Source organism: Periplaneta americana, chromosome 17 (genome assembly GCF_040183065.1).
Source record: "Periplaneta americana isolate PAMFEO1 chromosome 17, P.americana_PAMFEO1_priV1, whole genome shotgun sequence".
NCBI lineage: Eukaryota > Metazoa > Arthropoda > Insecta > Blattodea > Blattidae > Periplaneta > Periplaneta americana.
The window spans coordinates 4,556,929-4,583,764 of NC_091133.1; the positions used below are offsets into that span (position 1 = coordinate 4,556,929).

At 37.3% G+C, this 26,836-nt stretch overlaps 1 protein-coding gene across 6 annotated transcripts in view; it reads left to right on the forward strand.

Moving 5' to 3' along the window:
* Window positions 1-26,836, forward strand: part of LOC138692714 (zinc finger protein 239-like) — a 110,570-nt gene that overhangs the window by 6,227 nt on the left and 77,507 nt on the right. For 5 of the 6 annotated variants that reach the window (XM_069815887.1, XM_069815890.1, XM_069815889.1 and 2 more), the window contains exons 3-4: window positions 763-898; window positions 8,733-8,815. Coding sequence is in view for 1 of the 6 variants with exons in the window: in XM_069815881.1 (XP_069671982.1) it covers window positions 809-898; window positions 8,733-8,815; window positions 20,129-21,377 (1,422 nt within the window). In the remaining 5 variants the exon portion in view is untranslated. Of the gene's footprint in view, window positions 1-762; window positions 899-8,732; window positions 8,816-20,128; window positions 25,496-26,836 lie in introns of those variants that run through there. The other variant, XM_069815881.1, reaches the window with a different exon arrangement.

Sequence of the window (26,836 nt, forward strand, 5' to 3'; positions counted from 1 at the left end):
CGTTTCACCTGAGACAGCCTAACATCTATATAACCTTTCGACTTTCTGTTTGGACATCACTTCCCTGAAGATGGCTGCAGAGATAGCAGTCGAAAGCTTGGAGCATTCCAAAATCTTAACTCGGCTGATATCCCGCGAAAACATATTAGCGAACCAACGCCGAGAAAGCCTCAAATCATACATAAGTCACAATATGTTTCACATTTCCCGACATACATTTTCTGTAATAACATAATAGTCTTTCAGAAATAATACATGAATGAATTTAAATACTATTATAGTCACAATCATGCCATGGTATGAAAGAAAAATTATACAACCTCGAGCGGGAATCGAACCTGCGACTTCCTGTTCTCCGGTCAGGAAGTCGCAGGTTCGATTCCCGCTCGAGGTTGTGTAATTTTTCTTTCATACCATGGCATAATTGTGACTATAATAGTATTTAAATTCATTAATATGTCACATCAACATGTATATATGTCACCAAACATCGTAAGATGAAGATTACAAATAATATATATTTTTATGTGGAAATAGAAAAAGGAAGTACGCATGTACTTGAACAAAATAATATCCTATTATAGAGCTATTCTGCTACATGCTGTGTTACTAGGCTTTTCGTACAAATTATGTCGCTATTGACTCTAGATTGTGTACACATGCATTCGTTGACATTAGGATTTAATAATAGAGTGGGGGGGACATTAAAAAAGTCACTGGTTTTTCGTGAACAACTGCATATTATTGTTTTATGTGTTGCAGGAGAGAAATGTATTAGACCTGCAAAAAACTGGAATAAAGACAGTGTATGGACCACAGCTATGATGTGAAAACCGAGATGACGTTCGATGAAACTCCTGTGCCAGTTCACTTTGTTGTCGTGAAAAGTGAACTTAAGGTGAGTGCAGTTTATGAAGTGTGTTGGTTGCTGGTTCTCCCTCTGGCTGATACAGGGTTGAGAAAAACCCGGGTATTTAAAAAAAGACCCAACCCAGTGGGTTTTACTGGGTTTTTATGGGTTTTTTTGGGTTTTTATGGGTTTTATTGGGTTTTTCTCTAACGGGTATTAAATAGTTCAATTTCGTGACTAAGTGATTCAGAACACTAACATATTCTAAGAACTACTTCATGAGCAAAAACTGGTAAATTAAATAAGCAAAGATTGGTAAATTATTATTAAATATTCTTAAGTTGGCAGCCTGCCCTTCCTCTATCTTGCTAATATGTTATATCCAAGATTCAGAGGGGCAAGAATAACTGCAGATCAAGAGGAAAGTGCAGAAAATTGGCTCACAGAGATTCATCCAGAGTGGGTGACAAGTGTTACGTCTTTTAGGATTGCTGATTCTGATTATTTTCCTGCTACTATGTTTTCTGACGCAGTTGTACAACAGTTCAGTCCAAAAAATGGTGGAAAATAATGGAATTGAAAACAACAAAAAAGGGGAACTTGCCAACAGGATTTATTAGCTTTGTGAAAAGTTTAATTTCTTGCCCTGCCAGCACTGCATCCATTGAGAGCATCTTCTTCACCTATGGGCTTGTTTGGTCAAAGTTAAGAAATAAGTTAGGAGAGGAAAAAGCTGAGAAATTAGTGAAGATCTACAGATTTCTGCATGTTAAGAAGGACTGAATTGTGATGTAGTTAATATTAATACCATTCTACAATAAAACACCGTGTTGATGAGAGTAATTTTTTCTTTATAATGAAACATTACCTAATTAATAACTTCTGCTGACAAATTGTTATAGTAAATAAATATGATGCACCTTTTTGTAATATTTTGTATGTTGATTAAATTACGAGAAATAAATATATGGTTTTTTTTTTTGGGTTTTGTGTCGGGTTTTATTGAAGGGGTTTTTTTTTTTTAAAAAAACCCATATGGTTTTTTTGGGTCGGGTTAAATTACAACAACCCTGGGCTGATATGACTGCTAGATTCAGGATGCGATTATTGCTCTCGTGCTGTCTCATTATTCGCGTGCTAGGTGGCTAAACTTGTGGTTTGCATCAGGTTTAGGAAATATACTTAATCATTTTTCTGGTGTAGTAGTAATGTCCGCAAGATTTTTCGTCCACAGACATTTGAGCCACTCTCCTTTTGTCCGCACCACCATTTGGTCAACAGAAATTTCGGTTGTATTCACATTGTCAGTATTCAGCATTCGTCAACAGAGACACATTGTCAATACTTTTTTTGCCTATAACATTGCTGTGGTTTTCGGTATGTACAAATAAGGAGTTTTGACCCAGGAAATCGACTTTAAATTAATACAAAGTGAGACTAGTGAAAATTAAAAAGGCCAAATGGCGAGATTGGTGCTGTCAACTGAAGGAGAGGGAATTCTAGAAAGCAGTAATTACAGGTACCATTATCATCCCTCAAATAAGTTCTGTGGCCGGGAGGAAAAAGTTCTTAAGTAAAAATTTTGTATTTTTCAGGAGAGCAGTAGAAAGATTGACATTGTTGTCAATTATAGAGTTCTTTTAATTAAGAGGTTTTTCCTGGATATTATTTGTTTATATTTCTTCTAAAATAGGCAATGTTGCTCATTTAACAATTTTTGTTGATTATTTCCAAAAATAGCCGCACTTAAGCCCTTTTAAGACTACAACCCAAACTGAGAAGAAGGGACTATTTAAACATAAGACCTTTTTATGTCAAAATAAATGAGAAATGTAAATTATTAGCAATGCAAAATAGGTCTTAAACAATATCGGACTGTTTACCTGGTGCTTAACGTTTTAAAAGGAAAGGGCATCAGTATATGATAAAATAGCTAAAATACAAGTTAGACCTTTTTAATAGGGAAGCCTGGAAAGTAAACTTGTGAGGTTTGTAAGGAATAAAGTATTAAATATTCTTAAGTCCTTTATTCTGTGTGTGCTTGATTCAAGAAGTACGTAGGACATTTGGTAATGCTCTATAAATCCAGTCAGGAGTCTTATTTGACTTTAACCGTTTTACCAGATTGTAGAGCATTGTTTCCACTTCAGAATGTATAAAAATCTCATTGTCACAAAAAATTGACTTAAGGCCTTTTTCCTTCCGGCCACAGAGTTAAGATCTCACAAGTATTGGCATTGCGAGAAGCGAAACATTTGTAGAGGATCCTGAGTATAACCAACTACGCAATCTCTGAGTATAACCAACTACGAAATCTATACCACAGTTACAGTTATCTCTGAGAAACAACCCCCCCCCCCAACATACACACGCACGCAAGCACATACACCAGACAGAACTGAGGTACTTGTGCAGGAACTTTCGAGAGGTGTTAAGAGACATGCTGAAGAACGTGCCAATGAATTTTCAATGGCGATATACAGGAAAGCAATGGAAGGGCGAGCAGCCACAAGTGAAGAGGTGCAAAGCTGAAAGAAATTCAGTACTGAGAACTATCAATCGCAGACCATCTCTAAAAAAGACGAGCGTGATAACCATGTCGTGACAACACAGTTGTCTGGTGGACACCAACAGGTTAGGAAACCTATGAACAAAAAATATCTCGCAAACCAAACACAAATAGAGACAATTATGCGTAAATATTGGCAGTAGAAACATAACGGAAATGTACAACAATACCTCCATGCTATTGGTTACAATATGAAGAATCTGAAGATGAAGAAGAAGAACTGAATGTTTAATATTATAGATTTATTAATTTGTCATACAGAATAATATCTGTAATATTGACAATTAATATTTGAGGAGAAAAATTCGCTCCGGCGCCGGGGATCGAACCCGGGTCCTTGGTTCTACGTACCAAGCGCTCTGACCACTGAGCTACGCCGAATTCAATCCACAGCACCAGTTCGAACCTTCCTTCTTTTAATGTTTTCTCTTTATGGCCTGACTCCAAGTTGGGCATATATGTTGACGTGTATCCAATGTCAACTGCCATTATACTAGGAGCGCACTCAGCTGAGTGAGTTATTTGGCTGGGATTCCGCAGTTAAGTGCACAGTAATCTGTACAGACATAGGCCTATGCACTGGTAGGAAATTTTTCTCCTCAAATATTAATTGTCAATATTACAGATATTATTCTGTATGACAAATTAATAAGTCTGTAACATTCTCACAGCTGCAGTGCAAATGTCTGTACAGATTACTGTGCACTTACCTGCGGAATCCTGGCCAAATAAGTCACTCAGCTGAGTGCGCTCCTAGCATAATGGCAGTTGACATTGGACATATACGTCAACATATATGCCTAACTTGGAGTCAGGCCATAAAGAGAAAACATTAAAAGGAGGAAGGTTCGAACTAGTGCTGTGGATTGAATTCAGCGTAGCTCAGTGTTCGGAGCGTTTGGTACGTAGAACCAAGAACCCGGGTTCGATCCCCGGCGCCGGAGCGAATTTTTCTCCTCAAATATTAATTGAATGTTTAATTCTAAAGCCACAGATATAAATCCATTTAATACAAAGTCAATAAAATAAAACTGCAGCATTTGGTAAATAATAATTTCTTCACGACATTTCGTCCGTCATTTCGTCCATACTATTGACGAAATATATATTGACCAAGTAGGTGTGGTCCAAATGTCAGCATGGTTTATATTATTTATCTATGGCCAAAGATTTGGTTGGATTAAAAATTTGTGAACGAAATTAGTGTGGACCAAGATACTGTGGACGAAGTGTTTGCAAGCAATAAAACTTGGACAAAGTATCCTGAAACCGTCTTTCTTTTAATTTTTCTTTTTAAATTAATTTATTAGCCTAACTCCTCATACTTGATGTCTATTTCTTCGGACCACTTGGTTTGTAAGTATGCATTAAGTCCCAAAGCACAAAGACTACTTCATAGTTCCTTTCTCATCCTCCTCCATTCTCCAGTAGCGTCCTCGCACAAACTGTTACCTGGGGACGAAGAATTACTCATGTCTTTGCGTCCAACTCCTTCAGTAATACCACTGTCTACTATATACAGTCGCGAAGCTTGAGGTGATTTTTTGCAAATCTCGTGATAAAGCGCTCCAAGCGGTTAGCAACTAGAAACAATAGACTGTCCATGGTCGACTTTGGACTGTGTCGTATTTCCATCGAGTGCTAGCTCGTTGCGTATTTCACATTGATGCCTGTGAAATGTTCGTTATTGGTTGTAATCAAAATGTTAATGGCTAAAATACAATAATTGGAATAATAATATTTTACTAGAGACGTAGAAAAATTAAGTTTGTTTTAATGAAATTTATTGATCACGTTTTATTTTCAATTCTGGTGGGATTATTATTGCTTAGGCCTACTTTTTTTTTCAAAGGATATGTTTTTAATTATAGCTGTTAATTTTGTTGTTATTTTTATTTGTTACTTTACTAGAGACGTATAAAAAGTCTCTTACAATAAAATTATTGATCACGTTTTATTTCCAATTCTGGTGTGATTATTATTGCTTAACCTCATCCCACTTTGTTAACTACGTAAGCCTACACTACAAGTACCGGTACACGTAAGTTACTCCATTAATTCATATTTCCATTATTATTGTTGTAAAGGGAAATGAAAATTAATATTTATTGGTTTCATAATTAATTATCGCTGTAATCTTGAATGAGTGAAGCGATTATAGTAAATTTCAGTTCGTTTTGCACGAACAAAAATAATATTAACCTATTTCTTGCAGGTATCTTCGAGTGTATGGTGGAATTTAATATACTTCATTAAAATAATAAATTAACTTTATGCATTTAATATTTCAATAATGGAAGGAAGGTGTTAATTTTTCGAAAAGAACACGACAACGAAAGTGTAACATATTTTGTCGTCTGCTAGGAGAGAGATCTGCGATGATGAGGCGATAGTAGCGATCCTAGTGGTGGGCAACTACCTATGTTTGCATTTTTACTACATATTGAGCTTCGCGACTGTATATAGCAGACTGTGGTAATACAATGCACAGGATTGTGAGCAATAAAACCATTCTACACGAGTTTTTCATACAAATTATTTCTCTACTGATTCTGGAGTCTGTATACGTGAATTCGTTGTCATCAGGATTGGGTAATAGTGTGAACAGACATTAAAAATTCTCATAGGTGTTTCGTAAACAAATACATGTGATATATGACATAATTATTGTGATTTGTATGCACAGGATAGAATTAAAGATTGACAGTATGGACAAAAGCTATGATCTGAAATCAGAGATGACATTTGATGAAACTTCTGTGCCAATTGACTGTTCCATCGTGAAGAGTCAAGTTGAGGTGGTGCAGTTTATGAAGTGTGTTGGTCGGTAGTTCTCTCTCTGTTATTGTCTGGCTGATGTGGCTGCTACATTCAGGTGACCAGGGATACGATTGTTGCTCTCGTGCTGTCTATTTCTTCATCCAGTAGTCCTTCATGAAATTTCTCCACCTGATTTTTCTGATAGATACTGCGATATTGAGCATTCACTAAATCATACCTACTTCGAATTTTTTAACCACTACTACCAGATCCACTTCTAATTTAATGGGCAGCCAGTATAGAGGAGCTTCAATCTTAATTACTTTGATGGTACAGTAGCGTGCAAATTAATCCGAACAACGTAATTACTTATGCAAAAACACTCAAACGGGATAAAAAAAGGATCTAAGACATACCTTAGTAATCTATGTGGCCTCCCTTGTTCCTAATAACAGCTCTGAGATGATTTGGCATGGATTCCACTAATTTCCCATAAATATTCTTCATTTCTTCATCGCGAAACCATACATCAATGAGGGCAGAAATCATCTTCTCCTTTGTAGAACAATCCATTTTTTGCATTTTTCTTTTGCAAATTGATCACAAGTTCTCAATGGGGTTGATGTCGGGTGAGTTGCCTGGCCAGGGGAGTACCTGAATATTCTTCTTGTTGAAGAATTCTGTAGTTTTTCGAGACATATGGCATGGTGCCAGGTCTTGTTGGAACACACCTCTGCCATCCGGAAATGATTTTTGCAGCTGGGGTACGATTCTGGTTTCCAATAAGTGAATATATTTGTCAGAATTCATAATTCCCTTATTAGGTATTAACTCTCCAGGCCCTTCATGTGTAAAACAACCCCAAAACATTACTTTAGGGGGGTATTTGGGTGCTTGTTGGAGATGAGCTGCTGTTACTTTTTCGGATCCTTTCCGTAAGTAAGAAACACGGTGGCCGTGGACCTCGAAATGAGACTCATCGGAAAAAAGTACATTCTTCCAGTCATTCACTGTCCAGTGTTGATGTAATTTTGCCCACATTAAGCGTTTTTTGCACATAACAGGGGTTAGGAGTTGCTTCTTAATAGGCTTACGAGCCCTTCGTCCAGCTTCCAAAAGCCTACGCCGCACTGTTGTGACGTGAATATTCGCCCCAGTGGTAGCCATTAACTCGCGGGTTAAGTCGACAGCAGTTAGTCTAGGATTTAATTTACTTTTCCTGACAATTAAACGATCATCTGCAGGTGAAGTCTTCCTTTTCCGGCCACAGTTTCCTTTTTTCTGGGGTGTGATGGATCCAGCCTCCCTGTATCGTTTTATGATCGAATTAACAGTAGCCAAACCGATGTGACATTCTGCAGCAATTTGCCTCTGTGTCATAGTAGAATGCTCTGCTAATGTTATAATTTTAGACCGTTTTCATGGAGTTGTATCCATTTGTGAAGACGACAGAATGTACACAGGATTGCAGTATTAAGTCTTCAACAGAACTGAAATGCTTATAAGGACAAAACGACAGGCAAAATGTCACATATTATAAAAAAAAAATAATAACGACAGACCTTCAACAATGGAATTACACGCACTACAGATGTCAGTTAAAGCGGTATGAGCAGCTGTGACGCCAACAATGACAGAAAATGTAAAAATATGTCGTGTTCGGATTAATTTGCATGCTACTGTATATGAGTAAACTTGTGTTTTGTGCCAGGTGTAGGAAATACAGTTAATTATATATCTTGCAATTTTTTTTTTAAATTGATAACTAAAGTCCACATGATTGCTGTACATTTCTTGGTACCAGTTGCTGATAAATATACATGAACGTCACAACTCACAAAGTCATCTTCAGAGGTCTGTTGCCATCCTCCTCCACTCTGCAGTTGTAACCTCACACTGTGACAAGGGGCGGCCAATTAATCATGTCATCGAGTCCAAACTACTACAGTGAACCAACAGACTGCACTGGGAACAGCAATATCAAACCAGACTCTGAAAAAATTAAAAACTTAAGATGCCGTAAGTGAAGTATATGGGTAGGCAGGAGAGTCCCCTTCAATATTCACACGGGAGATAATTTCTTCCATTGTTATTTACACTGACTGAATTAATTTGCCTGGCTTTTCAAATTCTTTTACAATTTTACAAACCTTAATTAGTTTAGGTTTGTTTTATGCTTGTTATAAATCCAGAAATATCTTAAATGGTTCCAAACTTCCGTAACAACAATAAAATTCTCCGTTAGCAATTTTACTGTAACTGTTCTATCAATTGTCAACTTTGAATCCTACATACCTGTGACCATCTCAGAATAAAATTCGAGTGCCTTTCTTCTTTACTCTTTCAGTTAACTTACTGTTTATGCCATTCTTATTTGAAACGGGATGTTTGTTACAAAATGCCGTATTATTTTGCCTTTGTGTTTTAAAATTTTTTTACATTTTCACTGACATTGTTTGAACTTTTTGTTGGATTAAGTAGCATATAAACTGCCGTGCATTGATCCATCAACTATCACTGCTGTATAGTGTCGTTTCACACAATGTTTTGCAGGTGGAGGTACGTGAGTTTAACAAAGTGGAGGAGGAGGTCAAACTGGAAGTAACGGCAGAAGAGGATGAAGTCTTAACTGAGGGGTGAGTGAAGTGTGTGAGGCTTTACTTCGTTGTTCGTGTCACTGCTTTATTTAAGTAGTGATGACAAAGAATAGAAATTTGTAATTCGTTTCAACTTGATTGTTGTTCAAGTGAAGGACTCAGTGTTCTGAAGTGCGCTCTCTCTCTATTTATCTGTTTAACTGTCTCTTTTTCTGTCTATCCATCTATTTGTTTAGTCGACCTGGTTGGCAAGTTGGTATAGCGCTGGCCTTCTATGCCCAAGGTTGCGGGTTCGATCCCGGGCCAGGTCGATGGCATTTAAGTGTGCTTAAATGCGACAGGCTCATGTCAGTAGATTTACTGGCATGTAAAAGAACTCCTGCGGGACAAAATTCCGGCACATCCGGCGACACTGATATAACCTCTGCAGTTGCGAGCGTCGTTAAATAAAACATAACATTAACATTTCTATTTGTTTATCTGTCCCCAGTCTTCCGTCTATCCAGTCATAGATTGATCCATCTGTCCGTGTCCTTACTTTAAAGGTTCACTATGTTTACATCATTACAATATAATGATTCAGTTTGGAACAAGTGGAAGTTGTCAACAATGACCACGAAACTGTTATGGAGAAATTTACACGATAAAGACAGCTGTGAAGAATCTATTAATTCGAAAAAATATGATTACTAAATTGTGGTTCTCTCAGATTGTCCTGATCACAGCTCAAGCAAAAAGTAATGCCACCAAATTGCTGTTAGGGGAAACCCGGGCAAAGCGAATAAGCTAAGAATAAAGAATGCCACAGGTTATATTTTGATGCCCCCGAAATAAAAACAGCATGAAATTGGTTGTGACACATGTTGCCCACACATTTAAAAAACAACAATTCGTTTCACGTACCAATGGACGGTGATATGATTTGAGAAAGCAAATATAGTTAATTATTCACTTTGCCCGTGTACCTGGGCAAAGCAAATAATTAACCCACACAAAGTGAATATCCCTATAACATGTTCACATTTCTATTTAATTTTTATTCACTGTTAATAAAATTAAATCAACACATAAACACGATGTTAATGAGTCATATTACACGATAAGAAATGTTATTACAGCACTTTGCAGCACGTTAGATTAGTACAAAATATAAATTTGAACAAGTCGACGTTTCACTGGCACTGAAGGCTTGGATTTCTTCTGCTTTAGCTCCTGCCCATAAGTTACTTCTCTTTCAACGTTTTTAATCGGTATAGATGTAAGAGCGCTGACATTTTCTTCGTTTACCTCCTGTCTTTCGAGCATCCACTTTTGGCACTTGCCTAAATCAAAAGAACTGACTTGGCTTCTCCTGCTGACGATGTTGAGGGTTTTGATGTAACTGGAACTGAAAGTCTGAGTGTAAATGATGTATTGAATATTTCTTCAATCTTTGAAAATGCCAACATCACACAGGTGGTTGATTCTGAGTCAGCAATAACTGTTTCTTCAGTCGCTGAAGAAGCTGGCACAGGATAAACAATTTGTTGAATCTGAGCCACCTGGCATTTCGCTGATTTCTGTGTCAAGTGGGCGATCTGTAAGTTGATCCGGAGCAAAATCTTCATCAACAAACATAATATAGTCCACACCTGTGGAGTAACGGTCAGCGCGTCTGGCCGCGAAACCAGGTGGCCCGGGTTCGAATCCCAGTCGGGGCAAGGTATCTGGTTGAGGTTTTTTTCCGGGGTTTTCCCTCAACCCAATACGAGCAAATGCTAGGTAACTTTTGGTGCTGGACCCCAGACTCATTTCACTGGCATTATCACCTTCATTTCATTCACACGTTAAATAACCTAGATGTTGATACAGCGTCGTAAAATAACCCAATAAAATAAAACCACATTATAGTAGTATGGCCAGATAGCAGAACCACCGATTGGAAGATTTTATTTCTTCAAGTGCTTTCTTCATGGCTTCTTCAGACCATTTGGCTTGTTCTGTCTTCCTCTTGAAAAAGTAAAGCATCTGAAAACACATTACGACCTTTTTAAGTAAAAATTAAGATCAGTGCTGCTGTTTTATAATTTAATTAGTGTAATTATTATATTAGAGACTGAAGATAAAAATAGACATGTAAAATGTATCTATTATTTAGTAAATATACAGAAATCTGCCACAGCTAAGACTTAATATAGTCAAATAAAGGTGGCAGGGCAAAGCGGATAAGTTATTCACTTTGCCCACAGACGCCATTTCGCTTTTGATTTAAGGTTATCCAAATATAAACGTTAATAATTTTCTTCGTAAGTATGGTACTTTAGAAATAATCGTATCGCCTATGTATTACTATCACATAACAAAGAGTTTCTGAATTATTGTCTGGTGTACACATGTTTCTCTTACCTTGAAATATTTTAAGAAAACCGTAAATTTTCTTCAAACACACGCTGACTTCTTCTCTCACAAGCTAGAATGGCGACAAGTCACTTCCAGCATCAAAATCTGGTTAGGATTCTTCCTCAACATAGCAGAAGGCGCTACCTGTTGGTGTTTCTAAGAAATAGGCATTATCCTCTTTGCCCGGGTCTCCCCTACACTGTTTAATGATGATAAATGAGTTGCCCTAGAAATCATCTTCTCACACTGTGGAATATGTTGCAGTGAAACTGCAGAAATGTTTTGCAGGAAAGCATATCTTACTAATCAACGTGAACATCCAGTCCAAGTAACTTACACCTCAGTGAAGCTAGCCTTGGTCGCTATGTGAGCATTGTACTAAATATTAAAATCAAATGGTAATTGCACCTAAATGGAAGTAGTTGCAAGTTTATCTCTCTCTCTAGCTGACATTTTTAAGCTTTGTCTGTTATCTGTTAGAATAAATTTCTTTGCAAAATGGGTGGTACTCTGTAGAGGAAACCAGTAACTAACTTATGACGGAGTAATTATTTTCATGGCTTTGTAAAGTCATTGGACTTCTAGTCCTATTCTTGTGTATTATTTTCATTTAAAATTTCCTAAACCTTTCCATGAATGCAGATATTTCGCCAGACAACCTATGCTTTTGTAAAAAAAAAAGTTAGAATGTATACTTGAATGAATAAATGAATGAATGAATTACTTAATATTTATTTACTGCTAATGGGTTTCCATCCAAGGGCAGTTACAGAATAAGTAGTGGGACAAAAAAAAACTAAAGAAATGAAAATAGGAATATAAGCAAAAGAAGTCAACTACAGCAAATGATAAAATAAACAAGAAAATATACAATCGAAAGCATAATACAATCATAAACACACAAGGAATTATGTGATTCTCCTAAATATAACTTAAAATTTTCTCAGGCTTTCAGCCAGGTCATAAGTTGGTGATCCACCGACGTTTCGGGGATGTTCATCTTCAGGGTTAAATGATATCTAGGGGTACCCAGCTCCTTAATTTATAGTGCCAGAGGGAGGAGTCAGCCGAGGAGCTGTGCGCTGATTGGATCTTATTAGTGTGGACCGCGGTGTGAACGCGGCCGACATGACGTCTTGTTTTGTGCTGTTCGGCTGATTGACCGCGGGTCTCATGATGGGCTCGGCGGACGAGTTCTTATGTGTCCTCCGCTGATGATGGCCCGTCGTCTGGGCAATGAGAAATTTAATAGCCGGTGCCCACACTATTAAATTTCTCAACACCCAGACGACGGGCCGTCATCAGCGGAAGACACATAAGAACTCATCCGCCGAGCCCATCATGAAACCCGCGGTCAATCAGCCGAACAGCAGAAAACAAGACGTCACATCAGCCGCGTTCACGCCGCGGTCTGCACTAATAAGAGCCAATCAGCGCACAGCTCCTCGGCTGACTCCTCCCTCTGGCACTATAAATTAAGGAGCTGGGTACCCCTAGATATCATTTAACGCTGAAGATGAGGAAGATGGACATCCTCGAAATGTCGGTGGATCACCAACTTATGATCTGGAAGCCCGAGAAAATTTTGAGTTATCACGTCGCCAGGAAAGCTTCAGTAGTTATTTCTCCTAAATATTATACCCTTCACAACCCTGTACATTCCCTGACACTACCTTCTAGCTGGGTTACTGGAACTTACTGGACTGGCTCACTGCACATGCTTCCACTCACTGTGCGTGCAGTGTAACTCAGTTTCACTGTAAATCTAAAGCTTAATTGACTGACTCTATAGCTCACTGCACACTGCACGCCGACACTCTGAATTATTGCACTTTCACTATTATAACTCTAACAAATAGGGACTAAAATCTACCACATGATTGTCCGAATAATATGCTTTATGCTCCTCGAAATGTTAGGGGATTGAACTTGGTTAAAGTGAAATGGGAGGCTAACATTCAGCACTTTAATATTGCTAAGACATTACTCCAAGTTGATGATGAATATCTTCATATTAGTAGAAATTTAGTGTCCGAGATTGAAGAATCCTTACGAAATTTAGCAATCCAATATAATAACAATTCTGTTCCACAAACTGGACGTCAAACTAGAAATTAATTATAAAAGGAAGCGTATACTGCTTGGGCTAGTCTTCAGCATAAAGGAAAGGAGTATCAGTTTTCCAAGATGAACTGAAAATAAATTCTTGGATGAGTGACAGAAAAGGATTATCGTCATCAGACTGGACCACTGCCATTAAAATGTCATGCAATACTGCAGCAATAAGATCAGTACCAGTGCGGACAACGATTTCACGACAGTGTAGAACTCCAGGATGTGAGACGACTGAGACTCTTGGCCATGTGCTAGGATTATGCCCTAAAGGAGATTTATTGCGCAATGTACGTCATCATAGTGTCTGCTCTTATATTGCCTCACATTCAAGGAAAAATAAAAATCTTGAAGTACATGAAGAACTACATTGTATATCCGAGGATGGCAGTAACAGACGAGTGGATATAGTTGCTCTTAATAGACAAAAGAAGGCAGTAATATTGGACCCAATTGTACGATTCGAAAAGGATGTATCTCAAGCATTAGCATTTGATCAAGAAAAACAAGTCATTTACCGCCCATGTGTTCCTCACTTGAGTGAAAGGTGTAATGCAATTGATTACACATGGAAGGTGAGGGGTTTGCATTTTGGGGCCCCGAGGGTCGGCGTATAAATATACTACTGACATTTTAAAACGATATGATATGACATCCCAAGATATTAAAAATATGTTGTTATTGTTTTCTAATGCCAGGTGTTTGACAATAAAGTTATTTGACCTCTTGCACTTCAATATTATTCAAAGATATTATCATGGCCAGCCACTGAAGCACAGATTTTGAGGTGTTCCGAACCCATTTCTTGGTTTGAGTTGCAAAATGGGCAGTTAGGGGACTGATATATTCCAATTCTATGCAGGTGTTTGGCCAAACAATCATGGCCTGTTGCTAATCTAAATGCAACTACAGACGATTTTCGTGGTAAATCGGGAATTAACTGTGGATTATGATGCAGAGAGTTCCATTTTTTCCCTTGAGATTGTATTATCAAATTTTGTTTGTTGTAGTCTAAGTATGTAGATTTAATAAATCTCTTCACAGAGTAATACGTAGATTTAGTAAGAGGTCTGTAAATAGCAGTGCTGCCCTTCTTTGCTACAGCATCCGCATTCTCGTTTCCCAGGATTCCACAATGGGATGGTATCCATAGGAATACATTTCTTTTAATGAGTGATATTAATTGAGAGAGCATTTTAGTTATTTCTGCTGTTTGAGGTGAAGGTGTGTGTTTAGAGACTCTTGATAGAATAGGTGGTTTGGAGTCTGACAATATAACTGCATTCTTAAATTTATTGATGTGGCATAGAAGATTCCTGAGACTTTCACTTATTGCAATGATTTCTCCATCAAAACATGTTGTTCCATATTAAAAATATTTGTTTAACTATCTTAAAGAAATCCATAGGCATTTTACATAATCGTTTATATTGGCTAATGTTTAATCTTTTAAACTTCATAAATTGCATGATGTACTATGATTGCTACCTACTGTATTGATTTTTCTCTTTATTCCATATATGCATTTTTTTAATTGTATTCCGGACCTGAATGGTCACCTGTTACAAGAGGCAGATTTTATTATTATTTTTATACTACCGTCTATTAGTGAAGTTCTTAAGCCTATTTTTAAAGACTTTTGTCGTTTTTGGCGAAGCCTTTAGTAAGTCTGCAAGTAGACCATCCCACTCTCATAGTTACTTTACTTACTTACAAATGGCTTTTAAGGAACCCACAGGTTCATTGCTGCCCTCACGTAGGCCCGCCATTCGTCCCTATCCTGGGCAAGATTAATCCAGTCTCTATCATCATATCCCACCTCCCTCAAATCCATTTTAATATTATCCTCCCATCTACGTCTTGGCCTCCCTAAAGTTCTCTTTCCCTCCGGCCTCCCAACTAACACTCTATATGCATTTCTGGATTCGCCTATACGTGCTACATTCCCAGCCCATCTCAAGTGTCTGGATTTAATGTTCCTAATTATGTCAGGTGAAAAACATAATGCATGCAGTTCTGTGTTGTGTAACTTTCTCCATTCTCCTGTAACTTCATCCCTCTTAGCCCCAAATATTTTCCTAAGAACCTTATTCTCAAACACCCTTAACCTATGTTCCTCTCTCAAAGTGAGAGTCCAAGTTTCACAACCATACAGAACAGCCGGTAATATAACTGTTTTATAAATTCTAACTTTCAGATTTTTTGACAGCAGACTAGATGACAAAAGCTTCTCAACCGAATAATAACAGACATTTCCCATACTTATAATGCTTTTAATGTCCTCCCGAGTATCATTTATATTTGTTACTGTTGCTCACTCTGATAGTATGGTTGTGAAACGAAAATTTTCCATTGTCTGTTCCCTGCTTTCTTTCCCTCATTTTATGTAATGTGACGTTCCTTGAAGAGTAACTTGGCGGTAGGAATTTATTTTTTATTTCTGTCCAGGCAGGCTCAGCTCTGCACGTTTTAAGAATGCACAAAATCGAACTCGTGTCCTTGTGTCTGTGAGTGTTCCAATTTTAATGCTGAATTATTGCGAGAAAGTTTAATGGCCCATTTTTTAATCTTATCTAATTTCTTAATATGCTGTAGTCTGTAAGGATGTCAACATATGGCACCATATTTCATAATTGGACGAACTAGCGACTAGAAGCGATCTGTTTGGATTTATCAGAGGCTCATCACAAAGTGTAATGCTTTCCAAGCTTTCCCTGCGGTATCAGTGACATGTTGCCGCAGCTGTGGTCACTGCTAAAAGTTATTCCAAGACACTTGCATTTGTTTACTTCCGGTATAGTTTTACCTCCTAATATATATGTTACTGTAAATGTACGATAATCGGTAAATCTTAGAATTTACTGGTATAACCTGACATTTACCATTATGGTGCGGTAAAACCCCAAAATATCTTATTAGATACATACATTTTGAACTTTTACCAAGAGATGTTGGTAAATCTCAGGATTTAACGATCAGTTGTGGTAAAATCGTATTACTTTAATAAAAAAAAATCTTTACTAAGATTTGTCGTTCTTCACATCTTCGCACTTTTACATATCTATTTCCAATTCATCTTTTATTATTGTTCTAGGATATATTTAAAAACATAAGTAAAAATACCTCAGCAATGACTGAAATAATTTATATTTATTTGAAATTGAAGTTATTTAAATATTTTTATGCTCGACCATGCCGAAATGTAGTACTTATACACCTGGTAGCCGTCCTTTAATGCATGTCATTAAAGTACACCTACTCATTAAAGTACAGGTCTTCAGCCAATGATAACTCAGCTTACATGTGTTCAGCCAATGACAAGTCAGCTTTGTACCGTTATAAAAGCGCAAGTATCGATTATTCTCGGATATGCAATCGAAAGAGAATTAGCGAAAAGTCACGGAGGCTGGAAATCCAATACTGTCGCACAAGGTTATGTTCTGTTACTATAATAATTAGAGTTAATTGTAAATAATATTCAAATAAATTCAATTTGTCATCTCGTTTTTCAATGTCGAATTCAATAATCAAGATTATAACATTATAATATTATCAAGTTAAATGGGACTACGTCAAGGTCAATGCCATTATTGTTCCTCGGAAAAAATCAATACTTTCGCGTCTGCGCACATCTCACAATTCACGACCTAGATCAAGGTCACTTCCGATCTTGTCAGATACAAATAAAATGTATACATCTGAATACCGGTAATTTCAAGTTAGAAATATGGTCGAGCATAAAAAGTCGTATGAAACTCGCCTATAATGGTAATTAAGAAGCTCGTATGAAAATTACTATCATTATAAGCTCATTGCATAATGTACTGTTAGATTCCAATGTGATTATAATAAACAATATTCCATATTAAAAATAGTGAAAAATAATATAGTTTTATCCACGGCCTGTTACAGTATTCCGTACAAAAATTAACAAAGCCCTTATATTCCCTCAAACAGTCCAGGTCCACAAATAAAGTAAAACAAATATTATGAATGTTAATTCTTGTTACAACAAATTGGCTGTTATGACATTTAGAATTACATAAAATGGAAGATGATTTACACAAAATTATTTTGTTCAACACTTTTTTAAACAATTATACTTCTTGAACCCTTGTTCTCCAACGAAAGATAGTTTGCCAACCACTTCCCGTACACTAATTTCTTCCTTTCATACTTCTTCGATGATGATAAAATTTTCATTGCACAGTGCGAATTAGTTCGTAGTGTACAATGACTTCAGTTTGCCACCTTTGGTACCAAGTTTACAAAACTCGTCATCTTGAATATTTATGACCACTGCTATTATTGATTTTGCGTCAATTTTTGCCCGGTCTACATCCGGTACTTTGATTCTCAAATTCTGTCTGACTGAAAGTTTTGGAATGTTATTACAAGTGCTTCATTTTCTTCGCTTGCATTTGAAGACCTTCTTTAGCAGCCTCTCGGAACCGCTTCACTTAACGATCCTGCATGTCTGGAGCTGCACAGTGGAGGCAGGATTCATCGATCTGGATTCTTCGATCTAGTTTTTACCAGCTTGCATCAGTAAATCCTGAGATTTACCAACATTTCTAAGTAAAAGTTCAAAATGTAGGAATCTAATAAGATATTTCGGGGTTTTACCGCACTGTAACGGTAAATGTTAGGTTATGCTGTTAAATTCTAACATTTACTGGTCTTCGTACATTTATGGTAACATATACAATTCTATAATTTTATTTCTTTTCCTCGTACAATTATTGACTTTGCTCATTAGAGAATTTATTTTCATTATGTTCGTCATTGGCCAATCGTCTTATCCTGTTGACGTCATTCTGAAACAGAATACTATCTTCGTGATTTATTAGCTGTTTGAATCTTTGCTGTCCATTAGATCTTGGCACACCTTTACAAATCGATTCTCACATTAGTAACCCCCAGAAACCGATGGTGACCATTATGTAACCAATTGAATCATTCCAACACTGTGTTAGGTATAGTACTGAAATCAAGTGTTTCATCTGAAAACTACAGAGGTGATGCCGATAGGTCAGTAACTTTCTGTCTCTGAGCGAGATTCTGACTTTAAATTGGCATCACTATTTCGTCTTTCCATCTCGTGATACAGTACCATTGTTTATCGACATTTACAAAACATGTATTGCACCTGTTTGTTGGGCACTAGTTTGTTGTGGCCAGTGCTGCCAGTCACGGTTATGTTATGTCTAAGTTCTGACACCAAATTGCAGTGGCGTAGCATGAAATTTTGAGCAGGGGAAGCTCACTCAAGTTGTCTTTCATATACATATGAGAAAACGTATTACAAAAATATAGTCTTAAAATAAATAGTAGTCAATTTCAAGCCAGCAGTCCGAAGATTGGTTGGAACCTCGTAAGTAACACGAATAAGGCATGACCTCAAATGGTACGTAGTAAAATATTTCACGGTTTACACATATCTCTAACAAATAGACACGGTCATTTGTTTTTTAAATCGTACTTTTGTTCGTAAGTCAGTCTTGATAATAGAATTGTTCTAAAAATTCAAGTAAATTGGTGTCAGGAACTGTTATTACACTCATTATTTATTTTATCCGCCACAATGCACACTAACACTTCAACTGAACACATCTCACGAAAGGGATAACTCGGAAACTAAATTATTTGCAGTGTCGAAGCTAGCTTCTTGCGAGCCTTGTGACCAGGGTAGTTTAGTTATGTTTAAATCAGGATAATTGAGGATGGTAATGGTCGAGCTGTTATCTTAGATAGGTACTGCGTATTCAAGAACAGGATCACAGGTTAAGTCAAACAATATTAGCTTAATCAAATCAAGTAAGTCACTTCACTGGTTACACTATAATATATTGTAAAACTTTCTTGTATACATGGATTACACATTTAGCTATTCAAAAATAATTGCAAATCTCTAACAGGCCTAGTTAGTTATGTATTTCTTGTTACTTTACTTGCCTTTACTTTACTTGACCAAAAAAAGAGAATCTAGGGTATACTTACTCGGTTATATGAGTTTAAATGAAAACAAAATGTTAAAATAAAGTATAGGTTATATTTGAATGCAGTTGATTAATCAATGAAATAATATGGAAACTTCAGTGCGTTGGCTTGTTTACATACGATGCAGTTAGTCGAACAAACTTCAGAAACAATTGAAAATCATTTACAGAATTTATCTACAAAGGCGTACTTAGTTAATATTCGACTTGGATTCCCGAATACTGCTAATAATATTGCCCATCAAAATATCTCGTGAGGTAGTACCAGTCACAAACCTCGGAAAAATCCATTATGTCCAAGTTGTTGCGTTCGTAGTAGAACTTTGAAATATACACAGTTCACTGAATTTCAAGCACTGATATTTCTTTATTATAATCTATGTGGTAAATTACTCTGACACTGGTAGAATTTAGTATACCTCTCCCGACATTAGTAGCATTTGGTATAAGATGAAATATTATAACTTACAGTACATAAGACGAAAGTATTGCTGACGATGGTGGACGCCATGGTCCCGGCTTTGATTGGTTGACTTACATGCTTCTCGCTGTCTTCTATCTTGTGGCAACGAAACTGACTGATCTGATCGAAGTGAGGTTGTCGAAGTGAGGGCTGTGCCTATGGAGATATTCGGTTTTATTAGATCGGTGGCGTCATGACGCTATTCATGTCGCGGGAAAAAGCATGGCCTAACATTGTTTGTGACGTTTAACTAGAGCAGATTTATATGCATCGAAATATTTTTTGGCATGCTTAGTAATTACTTAATGTAATATATTTGTGTTCGATGTACTATTGATTTTGGTGATTTATTCTGCTTTTGTTTTTAACGCTCAAACTGAGAGCAGATTTTATTCACAGCGATGAAGTGGCAGCTTCCTGCGTCAGTATTGAAGATGTGTGGCTGCAAACAGACGTGAAGAGATACAAATGTGATGTGTGTGAAAAGTGGTTTTTCAACTCTGCAACGCTCAAAAGCCATGCTGTTTTACACATGGTTAAGAGCCCGTTCATTTGCGATATTTGTGGAAAGGTTTGTTTGCAGTCGGATCATTTGAAAAGACACGCACTCTTACACACGGGGAAAAAGGAATTCAGTTGTGATATATTTGGACAGAAAGTTTCCGAATCGAGTCGTCTGGAAAACCATGTCTTTCGACATGCAGGCGAGAAGCCTTTGTGCTGTGATATATGTGGAAAAATTTTTTCGCAGTTTTGCAATTTAAAAAAGCACGCAGTCATACACACAGAGGAGAACTCATTCAGTTGTGAAATTTGTGGAAAGAAATTTTCGCTATGTGGTAGTCTAAAAAGGCATTCAGCCGTACACACACGGGAGAAGACATGCGTTTGTGATATATGTGGGAAGAAATTTTGGAATTCTGGTAGTCTAAAAAACCATGCACGCATACACACAGGGGAGAAGCCATTCAGTTGTGATATATGTTGTAAGAGATTTTCGAATTCTAGTAATCTGAGAAAGCATGCACTGGTACATACAGGCGAGAAGCCATTCAGTTTTGTTATATGTGGAAAGAAGTTCTCTGACAGTTGTAACTTAAACAGGCATTCACTTTTACACACAGGCGAGAAGCCATTTAGTTGTGATTTATGTGGAAAGAAATTTTCCCAATCTAGACTCCAGAAGAAGCATCAACAGGTACACACAGGCGAGAAGACATTCCCTTGTAATATATGTGGGAAAACATTTTGGCATTCTGGTAGTCTGAGGAAGCACGCACGTGTACACACAGGGGAGAGGCCATTCAGCTGTCATATATGTGGAAAGTTATTTTCGGAATCTAGTGTTCTGAAGCAGCATGCACGAGTACATACAGGCGAGAAGTTATTCAGTTGTGATATATGTGGAAAGAAATTTTTTCATTCTCATAGTCGAAAAAGGCATGTACGCGTACATACAGGGGAGACGCCATTCAGTTGTGATGTATGTGGGAAGAAATTTTCGCATTCCGGCAATCTAAAAAAGCATGTACTCGTGCACACAGGGGAAAAGGCATTCAATTGTGATACATGCGGAAAGAAATTTTCGCAGTCTGGTAGTCTGAAAAGGCATGCAATCGTACACAGCTTAGAACCCGTTCACTTGTGATTTATTTGGAAAAATTTTGGAATGTAGTAGCATGCATTTCTCGCGATACAATGCTCAAAGCTATTTCCATCTGAGATTACTAGGAACGATACACTGCGATAGTAGCGATCCTAGTGGCTAGCAAGTAAAGTTCAACTGTCATTGAATGCATATTCCCTACGTATTGAGCTTCGTGACTATGTACTAGACTGTGGTAGTAATCTAAATAATTGACGCATACACTCGTACACCCAGGGTAGATGCCTTTCAGTTCTGATATACCTGGAAAATAATGTACTCAAGAGAAGAAGCATCAACACGTACACACAGTTTTGTGATATATGTGTAAAGAATTTTTCGGAATCCAATAATAATAGCTCAACAATTGTATCTGTTCGAATAATTGTTTTCAATGAAATTGTGTTTTCTTTATCTCTGCGGCCCCAGGGAAACATATTTTTACAGCCCTCGTTATTGCGTTCGAGTTGCCGAAATTTGTACAAGCACTTGTTTTGACATTATTAACATGGCGGAAGAAAAAAAATGACTGTTTTATATGCCCCCATAAGAATGTTTGCTTATGAGCTCAAGACTCCATAAACTGGGTGAAGCTCTAAACATATTAGAAAAAGTTGAAAAAGAGAGAGGATCGGACATAGCAGTGTCAAATCTTGATCGGTTTGGAGTAGATTAGATCTTCAGGAAAATGAAATGTGAGCTTCATTCCATGAAAAAATAAAATAATAATAATAATAATAATAATAATACTAATAATAATAATAATAATAATAATAATAATAATGATAGTGACAGTAATACCAATAATAAATTCATTCTTTTGATTAATCAGCATAGGTGTTATTTGCAATTTAAAAACTCACGGTTAACTCGAAAACCTAAAGCAATGGAAACATTTTGAAAACAAATTTGAACTCAGATCAATGATTTCTATGAGAATCCGCAGTTCTAACAAACTAAATTTTTCACTCTGCATACGAAAGTCAGCCAATCAAACACCCGCATTTAACTCGCCGTAACTCGCAAACCAGTACAGATTTTGAGTATCAGCTACTTTTAAAAGTAATTTCCATTCTTTCGAAACATCTCTCTTACTCTGACTCCCCTCTAACATGAAAAATAAAAAAGTTTGTCACTTACGAATTTTGAGTGTGTCAATGTTTATTTTGTATGGGTGACTTCGAAGTTAGTAACTTTTTTTTTTCTCACTGTCCAAAAAAGATTTTGATTCCAAGTTTTTTTCCATACTTATCTCAGATATTTATCTATGAATCCTAAAAATTACAGTGCTATTGATTGTCTCACATAGGAGGTGCGACATTTTAATGTTTAACGGTGCTGCTAGAGTCTAGCAGAACAAACCGTGCACAGGTTCCGTCACGTCAACGTCAAAACCAAGGAAAATATAATAGAAGGTAGGGGCCATCAGACCCCTTAGCTCTGCTCGTGACGTCATCTGCCAGCAAGGCTTGGCCTTTAAACATGGAAAGCAATGCACTGCAGACATTTATGACACTCATAAAAAGACCATTGTGATCCCAAACAATTTTTCAATTATTGTGGGCTCTTTAGACATTGTTAAAACACTTATTTCTTTACAACGAGGATATGAAAATAATACAGAATGACTCTCTAAGAAGAATATTATGTTATTGTGTTCACATTACATAGTTGACGATTTTCTTAATTTTGTTCGCTGTTTTACAGCTAGTTTTAGACGATTTACTTTTCTGCCCTTGTCGGTGTTTGTTGAGAACTTTCATGATGATCGAGTTCTAGACTATCATTCAATAATGAATGGATCTATAGGCCCACTAGAGATCTTTTCGTTGAGTATATTAGCAAATGTTTGTGCTACGTCTTTGAACATGTTTAATGTAGTCCCATGCTACTCTTCAAAACACTTTTCAAATTTGTAAACCATACGAAGCCAGTCTACAGAAGGACGAATTTTTCTCCGTGAAACACTGCAACCAATCTGATTTCTCACTTTCACAGTTTTTTCCTTCGCTATAGAAGAGTTTGTTTGCAGTATAGACATAGATATTTCTTCTTTAATCAGTATGAAAGATAATCGGCTAACATCCCTCTATAGTTGTATGGATCTCCTACGTTGTCTTTTCCTTTGTAGAGCATCTTTACTTTCGATTTTCTCCAGTTGCCTGGTCATGAAGGTTGCCCTTACTTCTACAAGCATGGAAGTGGTTTGCTTCAGATGCTCATTGAATATACAATCTGGACCCACAGCTTTTCTTTCTTTCGTTTTTTGAAGCGCCCCTAGAATGTCTTCCTTCGTGATAGGTTCCCACTCTTGCAGGGGACTGGTGTCATACATAGGCCTCGTCTCCCTATGTTGGAGTACCTCGTGGTGAGATGTTGTGTTCACAGTTCTATCGGTATGTTCCTCGGGAAGTAGGGCTGCTTGGGTCTTAATGCTAGGAATGCGAAGACTGCTTCTGTCTTTTTAGATGGTGCATCTATACGGCAATTGAGATCTCCTGCTATTATGACTGGTTCCGTTTTCGGTATTCGGGAAATGGCTGTACTTATTTCGTCTATGATGTTCGTTTCTCCTATCTCTGATTGAAAATATGTCTTTACTATTGTGCATATCTTAGTCTTGATTGCGAGTATGTGCTCTGAGTTTTCCTGCTTTTCGAATGGGGAGAAGCTGGGAGTTATGAGGCAGGATATTCCTCCTTTTGGCCGGCCCAGTTTGCTCCGGGTGGCGAGGTTATTAATGCTATAGAAGTTCTCTATTCCCCATTCTTTAGTGAGGAACGTCTCTGTAAATATTGCGAGGTCGTATTTCAGGAGAAAGTTTTGTGGTATTGGGGAGAGTTCGTTTGTAAGTCCTTCTGTGTTCCACAGTATCATCTGCAGGTTTTTCCTCTCTTGTTTATTTGCTGGTGTCCGGTCGAATACTTCGTGCACGTGGCGTCGTTCCTTGTCTTCTACACCTGCGGTCGTGAGCTTCGTTCTGCTCTCTAAGTTGTCGGGATTCCTCTCCGAGTCTTGCACATGGCAGTCTTGCTTCTCCGTATCTCAGACGGCGAAAAATAAAGCATCTTACCTGCACCCCTTCAGGCCAGAAATCGGGTGCGTTAATTCTGTCGTTATACTTGAGGGGTATCCCAACTCGATATGCACGGTGTTTTCCTTTTGTATCTAGTTGTTCGCAGTGTTTTTCTTCTGTGATTTCGTTTGCTTTTATAAAGCTTATATCCGTGGATGTCTCTGGATGTAGTTTGCCAACGTAGAGCCACAAATTGCGCTCTGCTAGTTTTAAAGTGCAGATATTGGGAGGCTTGGTTCCTTGTATTCCTTCACTACTGTGGAGTAAAGAGTTCCTCCGTCTACATGCTACACGGCACTCGTTCTCGGTGTTCTCCGTCTTCTCTTGATATTGCGGGTTGGAATTTCTTCTTCCTCTCTCCTCGGTGCTGGCTTTTCGTATCCTGCGTTGTTGTCTTATGTGGGACGCGTGCTAGTGTTGTACATGATGCTTGGTCTGGGGTGTTCCTCTGATTGAGTATGCTATGTGAGGTTACAACTACTGCTTTTCTCTCTTCTCATTGGTTTCCGACCTCCCTAATCATTGTCACTGATGGAGCTTCTTGGGCTCGGTTGTTCATCTTTCTGATGATTTTTTCCGCTGTGGCAGGGACTGCTGTTCCCTCTGTACTCCCTTTCTTTCCTTGGTGTCATTCTTTGTCATATCTATATTCATATCTATGCAGTCCAATTCTTGTGACATTTGTGGCATACTGGTACAATCCAGAATTCTGTTGCGTATGCTAGTAGCTACATATCCGCACTGGTCAGGTGAAATGCTGTAACTTGGTCAAACCTGTGCTGCTGATTTGTGAGCAACAGTTGCAGATGATTAGTAGCGTACTGTTGAACTGAAACTTCTTCAGGCAGTGTACAAGTCAAACGCCATGAAACAAGAATTCTGTCACGGACGTTTTAGTCCAACAAAACACCTTGTGCTCCTGTTATCGATTTGGAAGGGGAAGAAATCTGAAGTAAACGAAAAATGTATTCAATACATTTGCAACATCTAAGATGTGTCAGTCCAGTTAACCATGCTAACTACTGCTATATATATATATATATATATATATATATATATATTTCCCTGTGTCACTTAGCCTGAAGACGTTGCTCAAAGTGATTCACTTCATTCTCCACAATGAAGCAAACAATAATTTCGAAAACCAGTTTTAATATGTAGTCATAGAGTTTTTAAAAATCACAGCACTTGTGGGATAGCTGAAGCTGATGAAAAAATTTACATAATTTTAAGAATATGTCAAAAGTTTACTTGCACAATAAAAATAATATGTTGTTGTTTTCTAATGCAAAGCGTTTGACAATAAAGTCATTTGATGTCTTGGACTCCAATATTTTTCGAAGATATTATCATGGTCAGCCACTGAAGCACAGTTTTTGAGGTGTTCCGACTCCATTTCGTGGTTTGAGTTGCACAATGGGCAGTTAGGGGACTGATATATTCCCATTCTATGTAGGTGTTTGGCCAAACAGTCGTGGCCTGTTGCCAATCTAAATGCAGCTACAGATGTTTTTCGTGGTAAATCGGGAATTAACTGTGGATTTTGATTCAGAGGGTTCCATTTTTTCTTTTGAGATTGTGTTATCAAATTTTGTTTGTTGAAGTCTAAGTATGTAGATTTAATAAATTTCTTCACAGAGTAATACATAGATTTAGTAACAGGTCTGTAAGTAGCAGTGATGCCCTTCTTTGCTGAAGCACCCACATTCTCGTTTCCCAGGATTCCACAATGGGATGATATCCATTGGAATACAATTCTTTTATTGAGTGATATTAATTGAGAGAGCATTTTAGTTATTTCTGCTGTTTGAGATGAAGGTGTGTGTTTAGAGACTATTGATAGAATAGCTGCTTTGGAGTCTGACAATATAACTACATTCTTAAATTTATTGATGTGGCATAGAAGATTCCTGAGACTTTCACTTATTGCAATGATTTTTCCATCAGAACTTGTTGTTCCATATCCAAGAGCTCTATAAAGTGAGAAGAGACAGCATGTAACACCTGCACCGGCACCTTGTTCTCTGGAGATCAGGGATCCATCGGTGTATAAATGAAGCCAGTTTTGTGGAGGATACCTAATAAAGCCAGTTTTGTAGAGGATACCTAATATTAATTGTCTTTAAAGACAATTGTTTCATTATTTCAGAGTTTACTTCTGATTTCAGTATTTCTTCTGTTAAATTTAGATTATCCTCTAATTTGGTTTAATTTGTAAGTTTTCTTTTAAATTCGGGATATTGATTTTCTGTTTTAATTCTTGAACCATGGATATGGAACTTTTTTGAGTTTTCAATCTACAGAGAGGACTGTATGAATGCCAATTGTTTCCTAGTAATCTCATAAGTTTTTCATATTGAATCAGTGCTATTTCTTCTATTGTCAT